Below are 19,644 nucleotides of genomic sequence, written 5' to 3' on the forward strand. Positions count from 1 at the left end.
TCAGGTTAAATTTGTCAGCATAGTCAAAGAACTGCAGTATGTTAGCATTTACTAATCCATTATTATTTTTTTCAAGAGCTCTACCACAGAATATTGTTTTAGACCGTGCCTCTCTAATTAGACGTACTTACTGTGTTATCCAGAATTGCTGAAACATTTTTCCAGAGGAGATCATAGCATTGACACCTTTGTTGGTTTTGGTTAGTGAAAAATTCTTATCTGCCCATCTGTTTATGCCTTTTGTCCTTTATGTCTTCTGTGAGAGCAAATGAGACTCTCTGTTCTTCATGTTCCCATCTGGCCAAGGCAGGCAGGTCTGCTCAGCAGCTGATCCCTGTGCACCCTCCGTGCAACCCCACGGCTCTGTGGCCTCCTCTTGCACAGCAGGAGGGGCACCCACAGCCAGAATCTGTATTTCCTCCTTCCTATTGCCTGGATGGAGCCTGGGTGAACCAACAACTGTTAGATCCTGATCGTCCCCGTTCTTACCTGTGGCAGCTTTGAGTCCCCACCTGAAGGTGGAGATGGCTTTTGACTGAGTGTGCAAAATCTGACCTGGATTAAACACTGTGTTTTACCAGCTGCCCACAGCTGGTGGAAATGGAGCACAGCTATTTCACATTACAGTTTCACCTACCATCTTTTACCAAAGCCTGAGTCATTCCCACACAGAGGTGACTGTTCCTGATTTACTTCCCTGCACCTTCTCAGCTGTTTATAGCTATAATTGAGTCAAAGACTGCACAAATGGATGTTGGCCCATGCTCAGGTGAATCTACTGATAATCATTAGAATTTATTTAATGAGTGCTTGAGCACTTGGTCAGAAGTCTTCCTTCTCCTCTAGCTTTCTTCCTGATCCTGCTCTCTTCCTCTCCCAGTGGATACCTCTGTGGGAGCTGCTGCTGCAAGAACTGCTGGGCACATGCATCTGGTATAGGTGCTGCCTGGATTTAAAAAAGCCTTTGTGGTGAAATACTGCAACATACCTGTTCTGCCACAGTGTAGTATGTCCAGGAGACATCTGCAGAACTCAAGTTACTGACAAGTCACGTTTTCTGCCAGCAGGAGCTTCCTAGCTCACCTCTGTTATACTTTGCAATGGACACTTTGTGTGGCCCAGTGTTTAATTTGGTTGCTGTTTGATTGATCAGTTTGTTGAACTAGGTTATGGAGTTGCCTTTAAATGACATGTGTGTTTTCACATGCTCATACACATGTATGTGGGCTGTGATAAGGGAGTACTGAGTTTGTACAGTCAGGGAGGAGCACATAGATGATGCTGAAGTCACACACCTACCAAGTCTAACCCTTTTTTATTTCTCTCGCTTTAATTTCTACTCACTTGATTTTTATGATCACCCTACCATTCCATAATGTGTTGTTCTTTCTGCTACAAATGGCTGCATCTTACATAGTAGCCAGAAAATAAATCTTGTATGCCACTGAAAGGAGTCTAGGAAAAAAAAAATGCTCAGAATTTTTTGTTTCCCACAACTGAGCTGGGTTTCTTGTATTATAGTTACTATATGATTATAGCTCTGATTTTAGTCTTTGGAGCTTTTCCTTTCAAACAGTCCAATAAAAATGAAGCCTGGGATTTGTTTACTTCTGGTATTAAAAGCAAACAGCACGGGGAGCAGGCCACTTTTATTGGACCTGTAAAGGAGTAATACAGATGGCAGAGATTTCAGACTGCATTTTGTTTATTATGGATTTCAGGGTTTTGGGGGTACTGAGCTGTTGGTGTGGGTAGGGAAGGGGAGAGCTGGAAGCTTTCACTGATGTTATGGTTGTCTGTGAGAACAGACCATTACAGCAGCAAAAAGACTGAATGGAAACATAAATATGTTGTAGTGAAAAAAAATGCTATTTTATATAGTTCTAGTTTTTTTTTTCTCCAATTTGAAGTGTAATGTTATGAGGAAGAAAAGTTTTCAGCCAGAACTAGGAGGAATAATATAATTATGACTGATTGAATCTTACTACATATGGTACAATAGTAATAAATTTCTTGGAAATTAGGAAAATGTAAATTCTGCAAAGCCTGGTCTTGTGATCCCTTGGGCTGGAAAGGATGTCTGGAAGAGAATATACTCAATCATTGTTTGTGCTCCCTTTGTCAGGCAGGATCTGTGCCCCTGACAGGCAGGGGAGAACAGTGTGCCATACATGCCACCAGTGCCCTGTGAAACAACAGGCTTCTAGCACTGAAAGAAGGACAGATATTGGAAGGATGTTTCTAGGTGAGGCAGATAAACCATAAAAGTGTGTTTGGAAGGATTTCTCCTATGGATTGTTTGCCTTACAACTGCATCAGAACTCGTCTTTGCCTGGGTTTCAGATGAGATGTGTCTGGCGTGTCTGAGGTGTAATCAGCCCACAAAGCAAGCACGTTCAGAATTAGCAGGGTGACACTTTGGGGCTGAGTGTTGGTGGGAGCTGTGTCAGCACACTGCCAGAGGAAGGACTTGTCCTTAAGGAACCCCTTTGTGCCTTCCTGCTGCAGCTGGTCTGACCCTCTCTCAGGAGGCCTCAGAAAACATTGACATTCTTCACCAGCATGCTAAAATTAGGACATAAAAATGACAGATTCAATAATGGAGTCTCAAATAATATTTAAGTTGTGTTGTATTCTCTGCAATCTGAGCTGAAGCCAACACTATTGTCATTTGATTGATGCAGTTGCATGCATGATATTCCATTTTCACAACTTTTTATCTAAATAAACATCATCATAACCATAGTTATAAAACAGTGTTTTAAAAGTAAAGTTTTTAAAACATTTCTTAGTACTGCTCCGATTCCTCTGCTAACATTAATCAGTTTATAATTTATAATTAAAATCCTTAGCCCTCTTCCATAAAAGTCACTTTAATCTGCCTTCCATTTACTTGAGAAGGGTTTTGCCTCGAATGCTGTTTTCTCATTTTTATCACTGTGAATTCGGAGGTGTTTAATTGAAACACAGGTTGTGTTTTTTGTAACAGAATATAGATTTGATAACAGAAGTGTCTCCAAACCAACAATTTCTGACAGTTTTTAAAATGCAGCTGTTTAGGGAACTAATTCACAGTAAAGCTAAAAAATAAGTATTCACCCAAATACCAACTTAAAAGTGCTGCTAAGTTCAAGTTAGTTTTTGAATCCTCAATGCTATCTCCTCCTGCCACTGTGTATTTCTAAAAAAATAGTTTAATTTGAAGTCAGCCACTCATTTCCTGTTACATCCAATTAGACTTTTATTACTAGTTTCACTGCCATCTAGTACCTTGATTATCATGCATTTAGATCATCTGCCACTCCCTTCCCTCAAAAAGAACAAGTGATTAATGTTTGAAGTATAAAATAACCTTGTGCTCATTCTTCATCCAAACCAAACGGGTTCTTTTGTTCACATATCTGAATCCCTAATAGATACTTGTAATTCTGATAAAATTGTATGAAATGAAAATATAGCTGCCTGTAAGCTGGTAGAACTGATGTCATGCTAGATTATCTCATTCTAACAAAAAAAAAATTAAAAGTTGAGTAAATGTGTGTAATCTGCTGTACAAGAATAGCTAAGAAAGCCGTAATTAAGGAATCATAGAAATGCTAGGGACCTTGAATTGTAAGTTAGGAATTGTTAATATATATAGTTACATTGTTAATATAGTATAAATGTTGCTGTTAATTTTTCTTTTATCGTAAAGGGAAAAGGGCTTTCATTTACAGTACAGATAATGTTGTGAAAAGAAGTAATCATCCCCAATGAAAATTTCAGCCTATTTATTGCTTGTTTTATAGGCAACATTTGAACCCCACCAATTTTGTCAGATAATCTTGTTTTATTCTTGTGTGCGTGGTGACTTTGATTTTAGCAAACAAATATTCTAACCAGCATTTTATTTTTGTTTTGCTTTTATATTGGCATATTAAGTAAATGGAATTAAAAAATAGATGGTAAATACAGGTTCTGACCTCCAAATGGTTTAGCAGCATTGATGTATTGCCTGTGGATGGCTTCTTTTGTCATTTGTGTAGGACCTTGCACAGTGCAACGTGAGTCCTTGGTGGGAAGCAAGGACACCTGTACCATAAAAGTGAAAACTATGTTTGCCCAAAAGCTGGTGAATAGTTCAAGAGAGGTGTCTGTTTACAAGCTAATGGATTTTTATCTTGGAATTGCTTAGGGCATGGTTACTCTCAGTAGGCTAAAATACCAAGCATGTTCGCTTACTCCCTCACTCCCGGGCTCAAAGGAGCTCTCAAGCAGACAGCATTTTTCTCTGAAGAATTAGAAGAGGTCATTGAAGCATGGAGGAGCTTTGCACTAAAGCAGCTGATGGTAGTTTTCAGAAAACATTCTCTGCAGCATGATCTGGGGTTTCTGAGGTGAAGTTGCAGTCACGGTGCTGGGCTGGGCTGGCGGGCTCCTGTTCTCAGCCCAGCGCCTGGAGAGCCTGGGAGTGATATGAGGACAGTTTTTCAGACTCCAGCCCAAAGGTAGCTGGGCAGGAAGAGAAAAAAGGAGGTAGGGGCAGGGATGGACTGCCAGCATGACCCAAGTCAGGACTGGCCTGTAAACCTTCATTCTGCTCCCAGTACTTGACTGGGAAGAGGGCGCAGTTGGCTTGTCTGGGGCTTTGAGAACCTGGAGATGCTGTAACTATCCACCACTTCTTTTTCACAGCTTGGTTTTGGCTTCAGTCCTCAGCCAGGCCATTGCCCTAGCCCATTCCCTGTGAGGTACCAGCCCTGGCTTTTTGGCATTACCCAGCCCTTCCACCTCCCTGGGCTGTTGAGAAAGTCCAGTTGCTACATTCCATCAGGATCCAACAACCATCCATTCTCTTACCTCCCTCCTTACCATCCCAGAGCCCTCCCTCAGTTTACTGCTCACAAGTAAGATTCTTTTTGTCCTGGTTATTAGCCTGTATCTAGAAACATCATCCTGCCACCCTCACCCTAATCTTCTGTTTCCCTTTTGGGCTGCAGAATTGTTGGTGGCTACGTGTTACACAACTGCTTCAGGAAGAAAGAGGGGGGTCAGGATAATTGGGATATGTTTTACCATGAGAATAGGGGGAGATATGGAGGTTTTGCCATGAGAATAGGAGGTTCAGGCCTCCATATGTATGCTGATTTGCTGATTCATTTGTTTAAAATGCAGGGGGTTTTAGTGTCAGCCTGTGGCTCCCGTAGCTGCCCACAGTGTTAGCCATTCTTCTGTTTACCAGTGAAGTGTGAACCACTTAAGTTTCTCATGTGAGGGGTTACAAAAGGTGGATGAACTGCTTTCTCAGAATTTTCCTAGTACCATTTTGCAGCTGGTAAACAATTTAAAAGTTAAGAACAGCTTCCTCAGAGATGGATGCTAAGGGTCTATAGTAAGAAAACATCACTCTCAGGTCACTTTAATGCAGAGCAAGGGAAAGGTGCATGTGCAGAGAGACATCCTGCTACATCTGAATTAGCAGATCACAATCTGAGCCTAATTTATTTTTAATTATATGCAGTGTCTTGGGATGGTGGGAGGTGGTGAGGGAGGTGGATAAGAAACCTTTATATAGCTTGAACATCTTTTGACACAGGGGTTGTCATTCTTGTGCATGGGGGTGTATAGAGGAGCACAGAAATGAAGGTCACAGACATCATAGGGCAGGCATGGAAAATAGAGGTGCTGCAGTTGTTTCTGGAAACATGGTTAATGAGACCAGAAAGGTGTAGTATATCTGCAGGAAACTGTGGTTTAGGTGACATAACTCTACCTTGACTCGCTGCTTTCTACCAGAGTACATTTTCACTACTTGAAAAATGCAGCAGACTGTAGCTTCTACATTGCGCCTTCCTGTGCTTTTGATTTCCACCTCTGTGGAATGATGTATGCTGAAGCTGGCTAACTTTTAACTCTGCTAGAAGAGAACTGTGTTTCAGTATATTCAGCATGGTTTTAAAAATGAGTCAAGTATAGCCATGCTATGTTCTGTCCTCACTGTTAAGTTTATAGGAGAGATACCTGACAGGAGACCTCTTAGCCAAATCCATCTTGCAGGTTTTGCTGTATTTGTATCCATCCTGGAAGAAATTAGAGGAGTGGACTTGGTGGTATGTCTGGATTTCATGGTGGTCCACTCTGTTTTTTCTTCTTTCCTTTTTTTTCTTCCTCCCAGAAGAGAAAAGGTCTAGGATTCTGTATGATACCTCCTGTCTTCAGGTAATAGATGAGCTGCAGGAGCGGCTTGTTTTGTCTTCTGCCTTGGAAGTTAGTGTTTTTTAACAGAGAGAAGGTTTGAAAAAAACTATGCCTAGGTGGACACTACAAAAGTATGCAGCTCATGAATTTTTCAGTTTATTGCACATTGTCAGGGGAAGAGGTACACCAAAGAGCCTGATGATGGTGTTCTTCCCTCTTGGGAAGTTTTCCACTTGGAAGCATCACTAAAATGGATTGAATATCAGGATGCCTTGGAGAGTCTGGTCAGCTGGACATCAGGGCCTCATATTCTGGAAGAATAAAAATTGGGGGGTGGGGAAGAAAGAACCTCATCCTAATGAAAATAGAAAGAGGATAATCTGCCCTGTTTATTGATTGCATAAGAGGTCGTGTTTGTTTGCTCCTAATCTTTGTAGAAAAGAGCCTTTGGGTTTCTGCAAAACTGCATTACAGCATATGAGTATTTGGGACAGAGAAAAAGGTGGTTTCAGTTGCATGGGGTGACTGCACTTGCCTGAGGGTGGAATAGCTCAGTGGTGAGTGAAGGAAGGAAAGGGCCCCATCCTGGGGTGTCTGTGGGGCTCCTAAAGGCAGTACAGTCAGCTGGTAGCAAGGGAACGCTTGTGGGGAGGGAGCTTGGAGGTGTCTGACCATTGGAGACCATCAAGAGAAGAAGATGCTTCTCAGTGGGGGAAATTCTCAGGGTCTGGTATTAACAGTGTTGAGATTAAACTATCTGAGATTAATAGTGTGGCTTCAGGAGATCACTGAAGCAATGTAAGTGTTGGCTAGGTGCTGCACAGGACAGCCTTACCTGCCGTGGCTGCACATTCACAAGGCTTCCTTTGAGGTGTGCTGGTGGGTATTTTGACTGCATAGAACTGATTCAGAGAGCAGAAACAAAGCAGAAACCAAGGAGAGCTAAACGGTTTTCTTCCTGAGTCAACGTGAGGCTTTGGTGGGAAAAGAGGAACTTCCCTTTTGAAACTGATTGAAGTGAGTCAATTCTCTCTTGTGCCTAGTGTGACTGATGAGAAAATAAGAAATGAGACAAGAGACTGGTTTGATTTTCAAGCCTTGTATTAAAACACAGAACAGTGAAAATTGGTAAATGAGAATTGCATATGCAGTAACATAAATGGTCTATGAAAAGGCGAAAAGGGTGAAAATTACTAGCAGAACACTAGTTGTGTAGGTGCTACACTAACAAAAAATACGCTTACTATAGCAGGAAAAGAGGGTTAGGTTGAGGAGGAAAAGCAAAAATTATGTTTAGTATCCAGGCTCTTTTTATTAGTATACAAAATCAGAGCTGCTGCTGCTGGATGTGTAACCAGAGACAACGAGGGCATGGCCAAATTGCATTCATGGCCTGAACACAAATACTTAAAATTATGCAGAAAGTTGGCACGGTGTTGTTAGTGAAGTTGGCACCTTGGAAACAAAGAGTAGCATGGACACAGTAGAATCTATTTGGCCAAAACCACTTTGTGAAGGAATTATGAGAGACTTGTTGTAGATGTCTAGCTTAGATTTATATATGGACAACATGTCTAATACTATGATGTCATAATGTGTTTTTTCTATACATAACCATCAATAGCTTTCTTACCAAAAGAGTAATTAGGAATAGAAGTTGTGTTATTTTGGACTTGAAAGGAATTGCTGACTCTACAGAAAACATTAATGTTTAAAAAATGAAGGTAAAACACGAACTATGTTTGCTTGGTGTAAATTAAGTGAGATAAATGAGATGACAGAAAGTTGTAATTTTTTTAAGATACATGTGTTAAATTTAAGACAACTGTTTAGTAAACATAGGTGAGCTGAAGTTCTGGAGACTTAAACAGAGAAAAGGTTCAACTGGAATCACAAGTAAAGGAAAAGGAGAATTGTGGCAAATTACCTAATCATTCTAGCAGAGACCCTTTTCTTGGGAGGGATATTGGGTTGAGAAAAGGTAATGCAAAAAAGGAATAGATTATCAAAAGAAATCACTTCTTGGAAGTGATGAAACAAGAACTGTAAGTATTAAGTGGAGTTAGAATTCATTTAAACTTCTTAAAAGTTAAAGCAGTAATAGAAGTTTCTTAGATACATAAATTGAGAAAGAAGAAATCCTTCTGTGGTGTAGGGAGGGTGGTTTTGAATTAGACAGAGCCTTTTGTTCAAAAGTTAAATAAATACCTTTGCACACTTCTCAGTAAGAAAAATACCAGTGTGGGGACAGCGACAGGATGATGAATGGAAACAAGGTTATGAACATGACTACGGTCATGGTGGAAATTCAAGACAGAAACAAATTCCAAGTAAATAAAGGTGTGAAATTGCAGTGTACCAGCTGCATGTGGTTACTGCCTACATACCAGCTCTTTCCCTACTGTAAAGTTACTTGCAGTAGCTCACCCTTTCTCATAAATATTTTATACATGTAGTGTACGTGGCTCTTCCTTGTCTTAGAGCTAAAGTGCAGATCGTTGACAAATAGTGTTTTGTAGCTTTTTGAAAGTTACTTTGTGTTATGTTAAGCTTAAATAAAGAACTATGTGATGCTGTAGAGTTTGCTTTCTTACATAAAATATTAAGGAGCGCATTTCTCATCTCAAAAAGTTGCTGTTTCCACTGTGTATGCCCCAGAGCTCGTTGAACTTCTCCGTGAATAGATTTAGCTCACTGGAAAAACAAAAATCTATCTCTGTTTCCTCTTCCTCTTATCCTCCCCCCTTCTTTTTAAACTGAGTTTGTTTCCTGTCAGATTAGTGAGTTAAATTGGCTTATGGGGAGGGCCAAAAGAAGTGCCAGATTTGGTGCAAGATAAGCCTTTAGGAGCAGGAACAAGCCCTTGAGGGTCAGCAGGAGCAGTGTTGAGGTGTTCTGCAAGTTCCCAGTCTTCAAATCCTGTGTTAGTGCAGCAGAGCTGCACATTGCCCTTGTTGTTCAGGGTAGTGAATTTTTTGTTGGCTTTAGCATTCTGCCTGCAAAAATACATGGTCTTCACAAACCTCCTAGAATGAACTTTGGGTCAATAGCAAAAGTCCTCGTAGCAGGACTTGTATCATGGCACTGATACTATTCTGCATGGGTTTTGTTCTAATGCAAGGAAGGGCACAAGTAAGCATCCAGTGTAAATTGTTTTATTTCTGGGTCCTCTCACTGTGTCCCTTGCTTTACTCAAAGGTTGACGGCTCTTGATGGAGCTGTACGAGGTTGTTTCGGAGAGATTTTCTTACAATCTTTATTGTAGTTGGGCTTTAGAATATGCTTTCCTTCATGTCTGGATTTAATTGTAGATAATTTTGGAGGAAAAACAGTTTTCTTACTTTGGGAAACTCAGCATACTGGTGGCGTCTGGTCATTGTACTGAGCAATCAATCAATCACTAGATAAAAAGGGTCAGAAATGAGAGATACAGAAAATAAACGAGGTAAGCAGAATGCCACCAAATAACTTTTCCCCCTCATCCCTCTGAAGGATTTAATGTCTGCAAAAGCAGTTGTTCCCAGCCCTGACTATAAATGGCAGAGTTGTGATGAGGCACTTACTCCCCACACTTATTAAAAGTAATGCACACATATCTGAGGCAATCAGGGCCCCTGTAATGATCCTTAATTCCAAACTTCCTTTCTTTTGTAGAGCCTGGTGAAAGCTGTAAGCACTCCCTGACACTGCCCAGGAACTGGTGCATTTCTTCGGGGACCATTTTACTAATACTGTTTTTACTTGTTAAGTTTTAATTTTTGTTTTGTAGTAGGAAATGCTTTCCACGAACTTGTGATCATGGGATTTTCTATTCCTATTTGTTGTTACCAATACTGCTACAAGATTGCCAGCATTTTGGACCAAGGCGTTGCTTGTAAGAGAGGTGTGAGATTTTACATTACGATATCTATTTAAAAAAAAAAAAACAAACACAAAAACCCCCCCAACAAATCACCATAAATGGTCCTGTCAAATTTAAAAAGAGAGAAAAAAAAAGCTCCAGTCTGAAACCACTGTATTGACTGCTGGTAAAAATAACAGTAAAGTCTCTGACAGCTGAAAGAGAGAAACGAGGAAAAGCATGTTGCTTTTAAGTTTTTCTCTTTGTTGGCGGTGTGCCCATGCATCCCATTCAGGGCTCTAGAAATGGTTCACTGACTTGAAACTCTGGCTGCTTTTAATTGTGTCAGTTTTATTTGTTTAAGTAATGTGAGGAAAATACTGAGCTAGGTCTCTCAACATTAAATTATCAACTTTACAGACATTTTTTGTCCAGCTCTTTAGACAAGTTAAGAGGGATTCAGGTTTTAGATTGTTTTGCTGGTTTCCAAATGGCATTTTTTCACAATGGCTTTGAATTGTTTGTTACTGCACCCCCAGAGAATCTCACCATGAGCTATACATTTGCACAGTAAGTCAGACAGCACCAAATCCATCTCTAACATTGAAAAGCTGTTGAGATCTATTCAAGGAGAGAACTGTGCAAGTCATTTGAAGTGGGGCTTTTTCAACATTTTTTGTTGTTAAAAGTCCTCAAAAAAAACCACATGAAAAAGATGTACACCTGCATAACATGTGATTCATGAAAGCATGATTGTTGCTTTACTTAGGCTTTTAAATGTTTAAAAATCTCTTGTAAATAGAGTGCTTTGTTTAGAAATCAAGTTCTGTCACTAATAGTGAAATGAGAAAAAGAAATACATTCTAGAATACTAATAGTGCCCTGCTTTAAGTTACATTTTAAGCAAGTATTTATTTTGAGGTAAAGTGGAAGACAATGTTATGTGTATCAGGTGTTAACCTTTTGGCATTTTTTAATAATGGTGAAACTCAGGGAAAAAAATGCATAACTCTTACTGAGACTTAACTGTATCTTCATTAAGTTGTAATTAAACAAGTAGACAAGCATCCATGCTGTGTTCAGTATTGCAGGAAAATAAGGGCTTGTGCCTCCGAGGTTCCCTTGTGATTAGCACCCATCTGTGTTGTTCTGATTGTCTGGTTTTGGAACATTCAACTGTGTGCTTGTTTTAGGACAGAATGCACATTGTTCTGTTCTTTCCTTTCACCAAGATTTCCCTGCTGGCCACTGAAGACTGAAGAGTTGTGGACACACCTAGAGGTGGGCTCACACCACAGGCGGTGTCTGTTGTCTCAGTTGAGGAGTGGTGGTGTCTTCTTTTGGCACATTCTGAACTTGAATGTTTCTTCGTTGTGGCAAAGATCCCCTTTATTGCTATACAGGCATTTCAAAGTGGAGAGCTTGCTTGAAATCATGCTGCCCTTGGTTTGTGTACAATTACTGTCCTCCAGTTGCATTTGTAAGAACATTTGCATATTTATTTTTTCATGTCTTAAATTTTAACATTTCAAAAAGCCAAGGTAATGATTCAGGGAACAGATATTATATTTTTCTTCTTTCATGTGTCCCACAGCCCTTCCATTTTAAAGCCCTGCCTTTTAAATAGTGCTCAACCTCTAGCCTGTAAAATCAGCAATTTGTCTCGTATTTCACACTGTTACATTGGTGTGGTGTTTGAGAGCCAAGTCTACTAGAACTGCACAACTGGATAACCATAACCATCCTTTTTCCTAATGACTTAAGCTGTGTTCTTGGTTACTTTTGGCTACTGGAAAAATTATAAGCACCTGAGCCACTCAGACCAGCAGCAGTAGTGTCTTGTACTTTGTGCACTGAGAAAGTTTCAGAAAGCTGAGACATACGTGCTTTCACATGATTTCATTAAAATAAATATTCCAAATTATTTTATGATTTCTCTTTTAGCCTATTAGTGCTGTGAAAAATAGACTTTGCAGTGGCACCTCTCTTCAGAAAAACAGGGAGAATTAAGTGGCACAGGTGCCCCAAGGTAGCTCTGCTGCAGAACCAGGAACTGTAATCCTGTTCTCCAGTCTCACTAGCACTGGGTTAACATGTCAGAATCACAGGAAAGCTTAGGTTGGAAGGCTCCTCTTGATTTCATCTGGTTTGGTTGAACATCTTGCTGAAAGCAGGGCCTTGGATTGGGTTATTCAGTGCCCTGGTAAGACGAGTCTTAACTCTTTCCAGCAAAGGGAGCTGGTACTTTGGGCTTCTGTGTTTAATTCTTTTTATAGTGGGCAGTTTCTCCTTATGTCTGGAGCTAGTTTGCTCTGTGGCAGCTCAGAGGGAAGTGCTCTTGCTCTTGGTCCTGTTCTCTGCGCATCCTTGTGAAGAAACCAGCTCCCTCGTTGTGTGGAAGCTGTGAACTGTGTAGGTGTCAGTTCTTGTGCTCTGCTGAAACAGGGTCTTGGTGCTGGTTACAGGGAGCCCATGTCAGGGACTGCCGTCTGATTTGTGTTCCTTGTTGCACTTGTCAAGTAACAGATGCAAGTTGTGTGTCACTTGGCTTTTTTTGTCATGTAACTGACTTTGGATGGCACCTGCGGTGAAAATTTCCTTCTTGACTCCATGGTTCAGCCAAGTGAATGTTAGAGAATGGATTAAGAATCAGTCAGAGTACACTTTTTTCTCTTTCCTTTGAGGAATTAATGAGCAAAGGAAGAAAATATGTGTTATAAATCTCCTGAAAGGCTTCTAAATGTGTGTAAATTGAGGTAGTTTGTAGTATTCTCTGTGAGTCCAACTGATTTCATTCACGTACTGTGTAATTTCTAAAATAAAAGTGTACTGCAACCACTTTATCTCCACCACCCCCAAAAGCCTCCCTGTCATTTAACTTGATTATCATTTTATTTAAGAGTTTGATTAATCAGATTTGTCCTGGAATGCTTACTTACTATTGTACTTAATTTGTTTGGAATCATGATGAAAATTGTCATTGTATCAGGATCAGTGGTAAGCTCCTATTGACTTCAGCTTGTCCGAGATTTTTCTACTGCAGTGTATTATTAAAATATTTATCAGTATTTATTTCACATGCCTGATGATAAAAATTTCCTTTTCTGTGAATGAAAATATAAACCCACACATAAATCATGCTAGGTAGATAAGATTTTTGGTGTAGTCAACAGAAATTCAGCAGCTCACTAGGGATATTCGAATTGCCCATGTCAGCAGACTTTGTTCAGAGTGGCTTCCTTGTGCCTCTCATGCTTGCTGTATCTTTGATTCATTTTCAGAGCAGCAGACCCATGTCTCAGATGCAAAGAATGCAAATTATTAAAACTTTGATCATAAATTAATTTGCTCTGAAGCGAACATTTGCTCTCATTCCAGACCTTTTCACTTCCTGAGACCTGTTAAAGAGTTTTTAAGGGTTTTAAGAATACAGCATTTTTCTGCTTCATGTATAGGATTCATCACAGAAAAGGAAAATGTTATTTCAGTTTTGCTGATACTGAAAATAGGCTCTTTTTACTTGTTTAGTGTTGAATGGGGTTTTCAGTGTATTCAGGTCTATAATTTGTAGTGTCATCTGCTACAGCTCATGCAGAGGAAACTGGTACTCTACTTGTATGTGTTGTAGGATGGTAGATGGGGTAATTTGTCCTGTTGATTATAAATGTAAATATTGTTTTTAAGGCAATGGTAACCAAGAGTGTTTTTCCTATTTACAGAGCAAGCTTTACATGGAAGGATTTAGAAGCCTAAAAGAAGGAGAACCTGTGGAATTTACTTTTAAGAAATCTTCCAAAGGCCTTGAATCAATACGGGTAACAGGCCCTGGTGGGAGCCCCTGTTTAGGAAGTGAAAGACGACCCAAAGGGAAGACAGTACAAAAAAGAAAACCAAAGGGAGATAGGTAATTACCTTACTTTGCTATTCCCCCTTCTTTTCCTTCTCAAGTTTTTCTTGAAATTATGTTTTCAGCATTTGTTTGTTTGTGAAAGGAAACCCTCCTATGCATATTTGGCTTTTACATGTAGCTTAGTAATTTTATTAAAGCTGTATCTATACAATTACATCAATCACCCACTAATGAGTTTTACATGAGAAGGTTTTATTAAATTAGAGGGAGCCTGCAGAGGAATATATTATTTTTAAGATATTTGCTATTAGTCTGGAGAGAGGTCAGTTTGAATACAGGTGAAATAATGTCATGTTTAGGTGAGAATTGTGCATGCTAAAGAGACTATCAAACCTATCATTAAACTGCATCAGTTTTATATAGAAAAAAATGTGGGTGCTGCAGTAAGGGTTGAGATGTATATAATTTGGTTAATTATATTTTTACTTAGTTAACAGAGTATAAGGTGTTTCAAAGGTTTTAATTCCTGGTGGTCTGAGGGGCTGTTGTAATAATGCTTTACAAATTTCAGGTTAATTTTGATTGCTGCACTTCTCTGTACACATGTGCAGCAGTCTGACTTGCACTGCACTGTTACCCTTCATTTTCTACTTCTGATGGCTTCAAGAAATTCTGAATCTTCTCCACTACAAAGCCATCTGTACCTAGTTCACCAAGGACAGCCTTCCTGCTCGAAAGCTTATTTGTTTATTTGTTTGTTTAAATGAATTCCCCCTTTTTTCCTCATGCTGTTGCCCTGCCCTGACCAGGAATGACTGATGCCAAGGGGAATACATACTCTGTGAGGATTCTAGTAAGAACATCCAAACAGCCAGGTTCTGCCTGCAGTATTTAATGTATGGCCACCACTGAGAGGTGATGGCTCTCTTCCTTTGCACATTCTGAAGCAAAGAGTATCTTAGGAAAGACAGGGTCACCTGGAAAGGCTATGTAGCCCAGGTTTGAGAAATCTGGGATCAGGAACCTTTACTGGCTACGGATGAACTCCACTTGTCCTCACCTCTGTTAAAAGGCTCTTTTTTTTTTTTGTCCCCCCCCCCAAATTTTTAAATTTTTTTAAGTTAAGGAGTGGACACAACATGATATTTGTCCCTCTTTCACCTCCTTTGTAAAAGCTAAAAGCCATAAACAAAATTTATTGCTGCTGTAACAGATCAGAGTCCATAACCATAACAAGGAGAGACTTTGTAAGCTGGACAAAGCTTTCTTTTTGATTGCTTTCCATATCTGGCCTTATAGAGTCATGTTGCATGCAATGGCTGTTTTTTTGGTGGGTTTTTTTTTTTAATTTTATTTTGTAATAGGCTTTCAGTATTATTCTTATTTAAATCATTGGGTTTTTTCCATGAATTCTAATTGCTAGTCTGTTTAGGGTACTAGCATTTCCACTGTTCTTGATGTTTCATACTTTGGCAGCAAATAAAGGCCACAGTCATGCTGGTGTGATCCTGTTTACCTATTTGTTGCACATGTATATGAAGGAAGTCAGTCCTTGCTTCAAAAACCTCGAAATTTAAATGGGCTGGTTGTAGGCAGTCAGGGAAGACTACATATTGAGAGAGGCAGGGATTTGAACAATCTGTAGTATACAGTGTAGTAGATGCAGGGGGAAGCAGTACTTTCCAAATGGAATTCATCTCATCCTAGGGAAGCACGTAAAATGTTGGGGTTGAATCTTACTTTACTGCTGTTCCTCTTTAGGGACTACAAAGGGATCCTAGCTCCAATCCTGTAGATGCTTCCCTTACAGATCTCTAAAATGAAATGAGATTAATTCTGCTTTCAATCATGTTTTTTAATAGCTGAAGCATAGGAAGAGTTGAACAGATATACCCTGAAAAACAGTGTGGGGGGCTGATCTATGAGACAGTGTACTCTCTAATGTTCACTTGCCTTTAAAAAACGGGAAAATTTAAAATTAATTTGAATTAATTTGAATGTGAAAATGTGGGCAAAAACATCTACCCACTTCTGTCTCAGAATTCTTACACTTAAGTCATAAGACACCAAAAAAGGCTGAAACTTGAAATGTTTGAAGTAGCATTGACATTATCGCTCAGTGAAAAGCGGTGTCTTTGCTTGAAGGAAGATTAATTTTGAATGCCTAGACAATAAAAAAGGTGCACCTCCAACATGTCTAGTGAAAGGTTTCTTGAAGATTGCTCTTGTACTGAGAACTGCCTCCATTTATGAAAGCTAATTCCAACTCCTTGTGTTCATCTTGTTTTATGCTACCAATGTAAGAGTGTGAGGGCCCAGCCTCAGTGCATCTTTTTGTCTGGATCCCATTTGAATGGATTCTGTTACTCTAATTACTGAGAGGAGTTAGAGGTAGCAAAGGTGGGGGGAGAAAAAACAGAAAAGCAGCAATAGGTACAGACAGGGAGGAAAAAAAAGTCCTGGCAACAAGGCTACCGACGTTGGTGGATTTTGTGAGGCTTCCATGGTAGACTGAGGGTCCCTGTAATTTGCAGTATTGTTGCTGTGGGGACCTTGCTGTGATAATATTTGTGAGGAGTTGCACTGTAACCAGCTGCAGCTTGCTTTGTAGGAGCTCTTAACACCTTCCATACACAGTGTGCTTTGCTCAGCTTTGGCTGTGAGCTAGCATGTGCTATGCTGCTCTCTAGGAATGACCATGGGGATCTGATGCAGAAAAGATAAAGTACTCTGAAATTACACTTAATCAAGTACTTAGTAATTTGTAGACACATCTACAAACCTAACCCACCAGAGTAAAGTTGAGAGGAAAAAGGAAAAAATTACACTACTTTCTATTTTCTTTCTTTCTTTTTTTTTTTTTTTTTTTGAACAAGCACTCCTAGTGTTTCTATGTCACCTAAAATGAGACCAAGTAAGGGACTGTTTTATGGGTTGTAATTATTTATATAGATGGGAGAATATTCTTTAGCGCAGTGTACATTTAAAAAATTTGACCCACAGACCTTTGGGACAATATTAATGCAGGTGCATGATGCTCACAGGACTAGAAGCTAGACTTATCTTTGGGACCTAGAGGTATTACCCGGTATCTGTAAATATTCCTGCTAGGAGCTCAAACTTGGATACTTTTTCTGCAGTGTCTGTTATGCTGCATTTGCTTAGCTTGGCACTTGCTTCGTGTGGAGTGTTTTGGGGAAGATGGGGAGGCTGACAGCTTTCTTTTTTTCCTTCACTTTTTGGTTTTGAAATCTTTACACCAAAATGGAAGCAATAAAATAAATCAAGAAGAAGGGAACAAGGAAGAAATAATTAAGAGTATAACTCCATCTCCCAGTTCTAATTTATGTAATTTCAGTCCTCTGATACCTTCTGCTAACATCACACTTGTGGCAGGGAAACTTTCTAACACAGGTGACCTGTGTCAATAAGTAGTTTAGATTTAAACATGTAATAAATAAGTACTATATTGGGAAATTGGACATTGACACAAAACATTTCGCTGGCTTGGTTTGTAGTGCAGCCCTGCAAGTGAGTGGTGAGGAAGGGATTTGGGAGCTGCTTAAAATGATGGAGCTCAAAGAACCATTGCTACTGGATAAATGGTAATGCTGAATTACACCCTGGGATATGACAGGTGAAACAGCCGTGTATTTGTAGCCCAGCTGGCTAAACAGAAATGAGAACTGCAGCATGGATACAGCACTTTGAAAACCTTTATTCCAATACAGATAAATATGAAGGAGGAACAATTAGGAAAGAAGTGGTTTTGTGTTAAGATGTTATAAATGGTGTTCACCAGTATCTCCTGAATGTGACCAAACCCACAATTTTCAAATGAAGAAGAACATAGTTCTAAACCACCCACGGGGTGGAAATACAGCCACTTAGGGGAGGAGGGGTTGTAATTAAATAATATAATTCTCCCCGGGTGAACTGTCACTTAAAACTAGTTTGGGTCTGAGTCAGACGGAAAATGGTTTTAATATCTGAAGACATGTTGTGGATGATCTGAAGTCAGACTATATTAAGAAAATCTTAAAGGTCTTCTTTAAAAGCTCGTGATCTGCACAAACAGCCACTGAGCTGGTGTGATGCAGGAAGGGATGACACATGGTGGCATGCCATGGAGGACATTTGAATTAAATGGATTAGGAGAGCTAGTTTAGGACAGCAAAGTTACATGATACTAAGTTACTTCAAACTTGATATTATATCAATTCCATCTCTACTGATTGACTCACACTCAAGTGTATAATCTAACTTTCATAGAAAAGCCTCCCACGGCTTGAACCGAGCAGATTTTTGTGAAGGAGATACAAATAATGGGAGTGGTGTGGGCTGGGGAGGAGGGCCCTGAGCTAGTACCAACATGGGAGAAGCACATAAAACCTGTGCTCAGCAGATGGGTGGGGAAAGCCTGTCGGTCCCTTCTCCTGAGAGTAAGCAAGGCCAGGCTGGTTGTCACCATGCACAGCTCTGACAAAGGAGATACGTCCACTTGGCCAGCCCTAGGGACCCGCTTTGGGCAGGTCCTGAGCACTGGGGTGAAGTGGGGAACGGGCAAACTGAGTCATCCAGCCAGGGAAATGGACAACAAGTTCAGGGAGTCGTCACCTTTGGCACACGGTGGTGTCAGCGTGTTACTGTCAAACGGTGAAATTTTCCTACGCCTCTTCCATGTAGATTGTGCTCACAGTTCTGCCATTTTCTAAAGAGGAAACCAACACAAAAGTAATGCAAAAATTGCATGGTTTGCACCAGTTCCTTAGAAATACAACCTTGCATAAGGACCTTACTCGAGGTGGTGTTTCAGCAGGTAGAACATGAACCCCTCCTCTCTGTCTCCCTTGCACCTGGTATTAGGTGGCAAGAATCTCTTAATTCCAATTTTCATTCTTGCTTTTTCCATTTTACAAGCATAGGGCATTTTCTTGACTGTTTGCTCTTTCCCTGCATCATCATGATTTTGTTGGGTGTTTAGTTGCTCTTTCCAGTGGTGTCTGAGACAATCTTTTAAACCAAGAATGGAAAGACAGCCATCATTTTGTTCTCTTATGTGAAAACTGCCCTATGAAATGAGGTCCCTCTGGCCTGTAAACATCTTTCCAACACAGGCACATATTTAAGGAGAGACTGTAAAAAATAGGGAGATACAACATTCTATCTCTCTCAGTATTGACAACTAATCTGCAAAAGACAATTAGATGAAGTGTTAAGTACCTGAATTTGCTGGATGACAGTTTCTCTGGATTCTCAAGCAAAGCTTGGTATTTTTTGTGCAGAGTTTTATAGAGTTAACAATTTGTATGTCTAGACAATGGGCTAGAATGGGGATAAACCACTCTTTGACTTACTCTTCCTTACATAATTTTAGGATTGATATTTGCTGACTATGCCATAATAAGCCACTAAACTGTCATGAACTGCTTGTACCAGGAGCTGCAGAATGCTGAATTTTAAAAAAAAGGAAAATGATGCAAAAAACCACCTTGAGAGCTTTGCAATCAATACTCCAGGTACTTTAAGAGGGTTTTATCTTCACAGGGCTATAAACATTAGGGACAAAGTTTCTCATGCTTGTTTGTTTTCCTCAGGTTAGCAACACTTTGGAGGTTTTAGCAACATTTTGGGTTTTCCAGGAGTGAGATAAAACCAGAACACCAGAGGGTCTTTTTGGTTAACCAGAGGGTTGAAAAGTAGGTAACTTTTAAAAATAGGTACCACTTGGTGATGTGGATTGGAGGCTTGAAGGCTGGCTTGGAGATGGATCTCT

At 39.9% G+C, this 19,644-nt stretch overlaps 1 protein-coding gene across 3 annotated transcripts in view; it reads left to right on the forward strand.

Annotated features, from left to right (window-relative positions):
* Nucleotides 1-19,644, forward strand: part of LIN28B (lin-28 homolog B) — a gene marked incomplete at both ends in the record, with an annotated part of 84,842 nt that overhangs the window by 33,351 nt on the left and 31,847 nt on the right. For all 3 annotated transcript variants that reach the window (XM_084202504.1, XM_084202506.1, XM_084202505.1), the window contains one exon: nucleotides 13,738-13,922. In XM_084202504.1, the coding sequence (XP_084058630.1) occupies nucleotides 13,738-13,922 (185 nt within the window). The remainder of the gene's footprint in view (nucleotides 1-13,737; nucleotides 13,923-19,644) is intronic.

This window comes from Fringilla coelebs (genome assembly GCF_963513975.1).
Source record: "Fringilla coelebs genome assembly, chromosome: 3".
Classification (NCBI taxonomy): domain Eukaryota; kingdom Metazoa; phylum Chordata; class Aves; order Passeriformes; family Fringillidae; genus Fringilla; species Fringilla coelebs.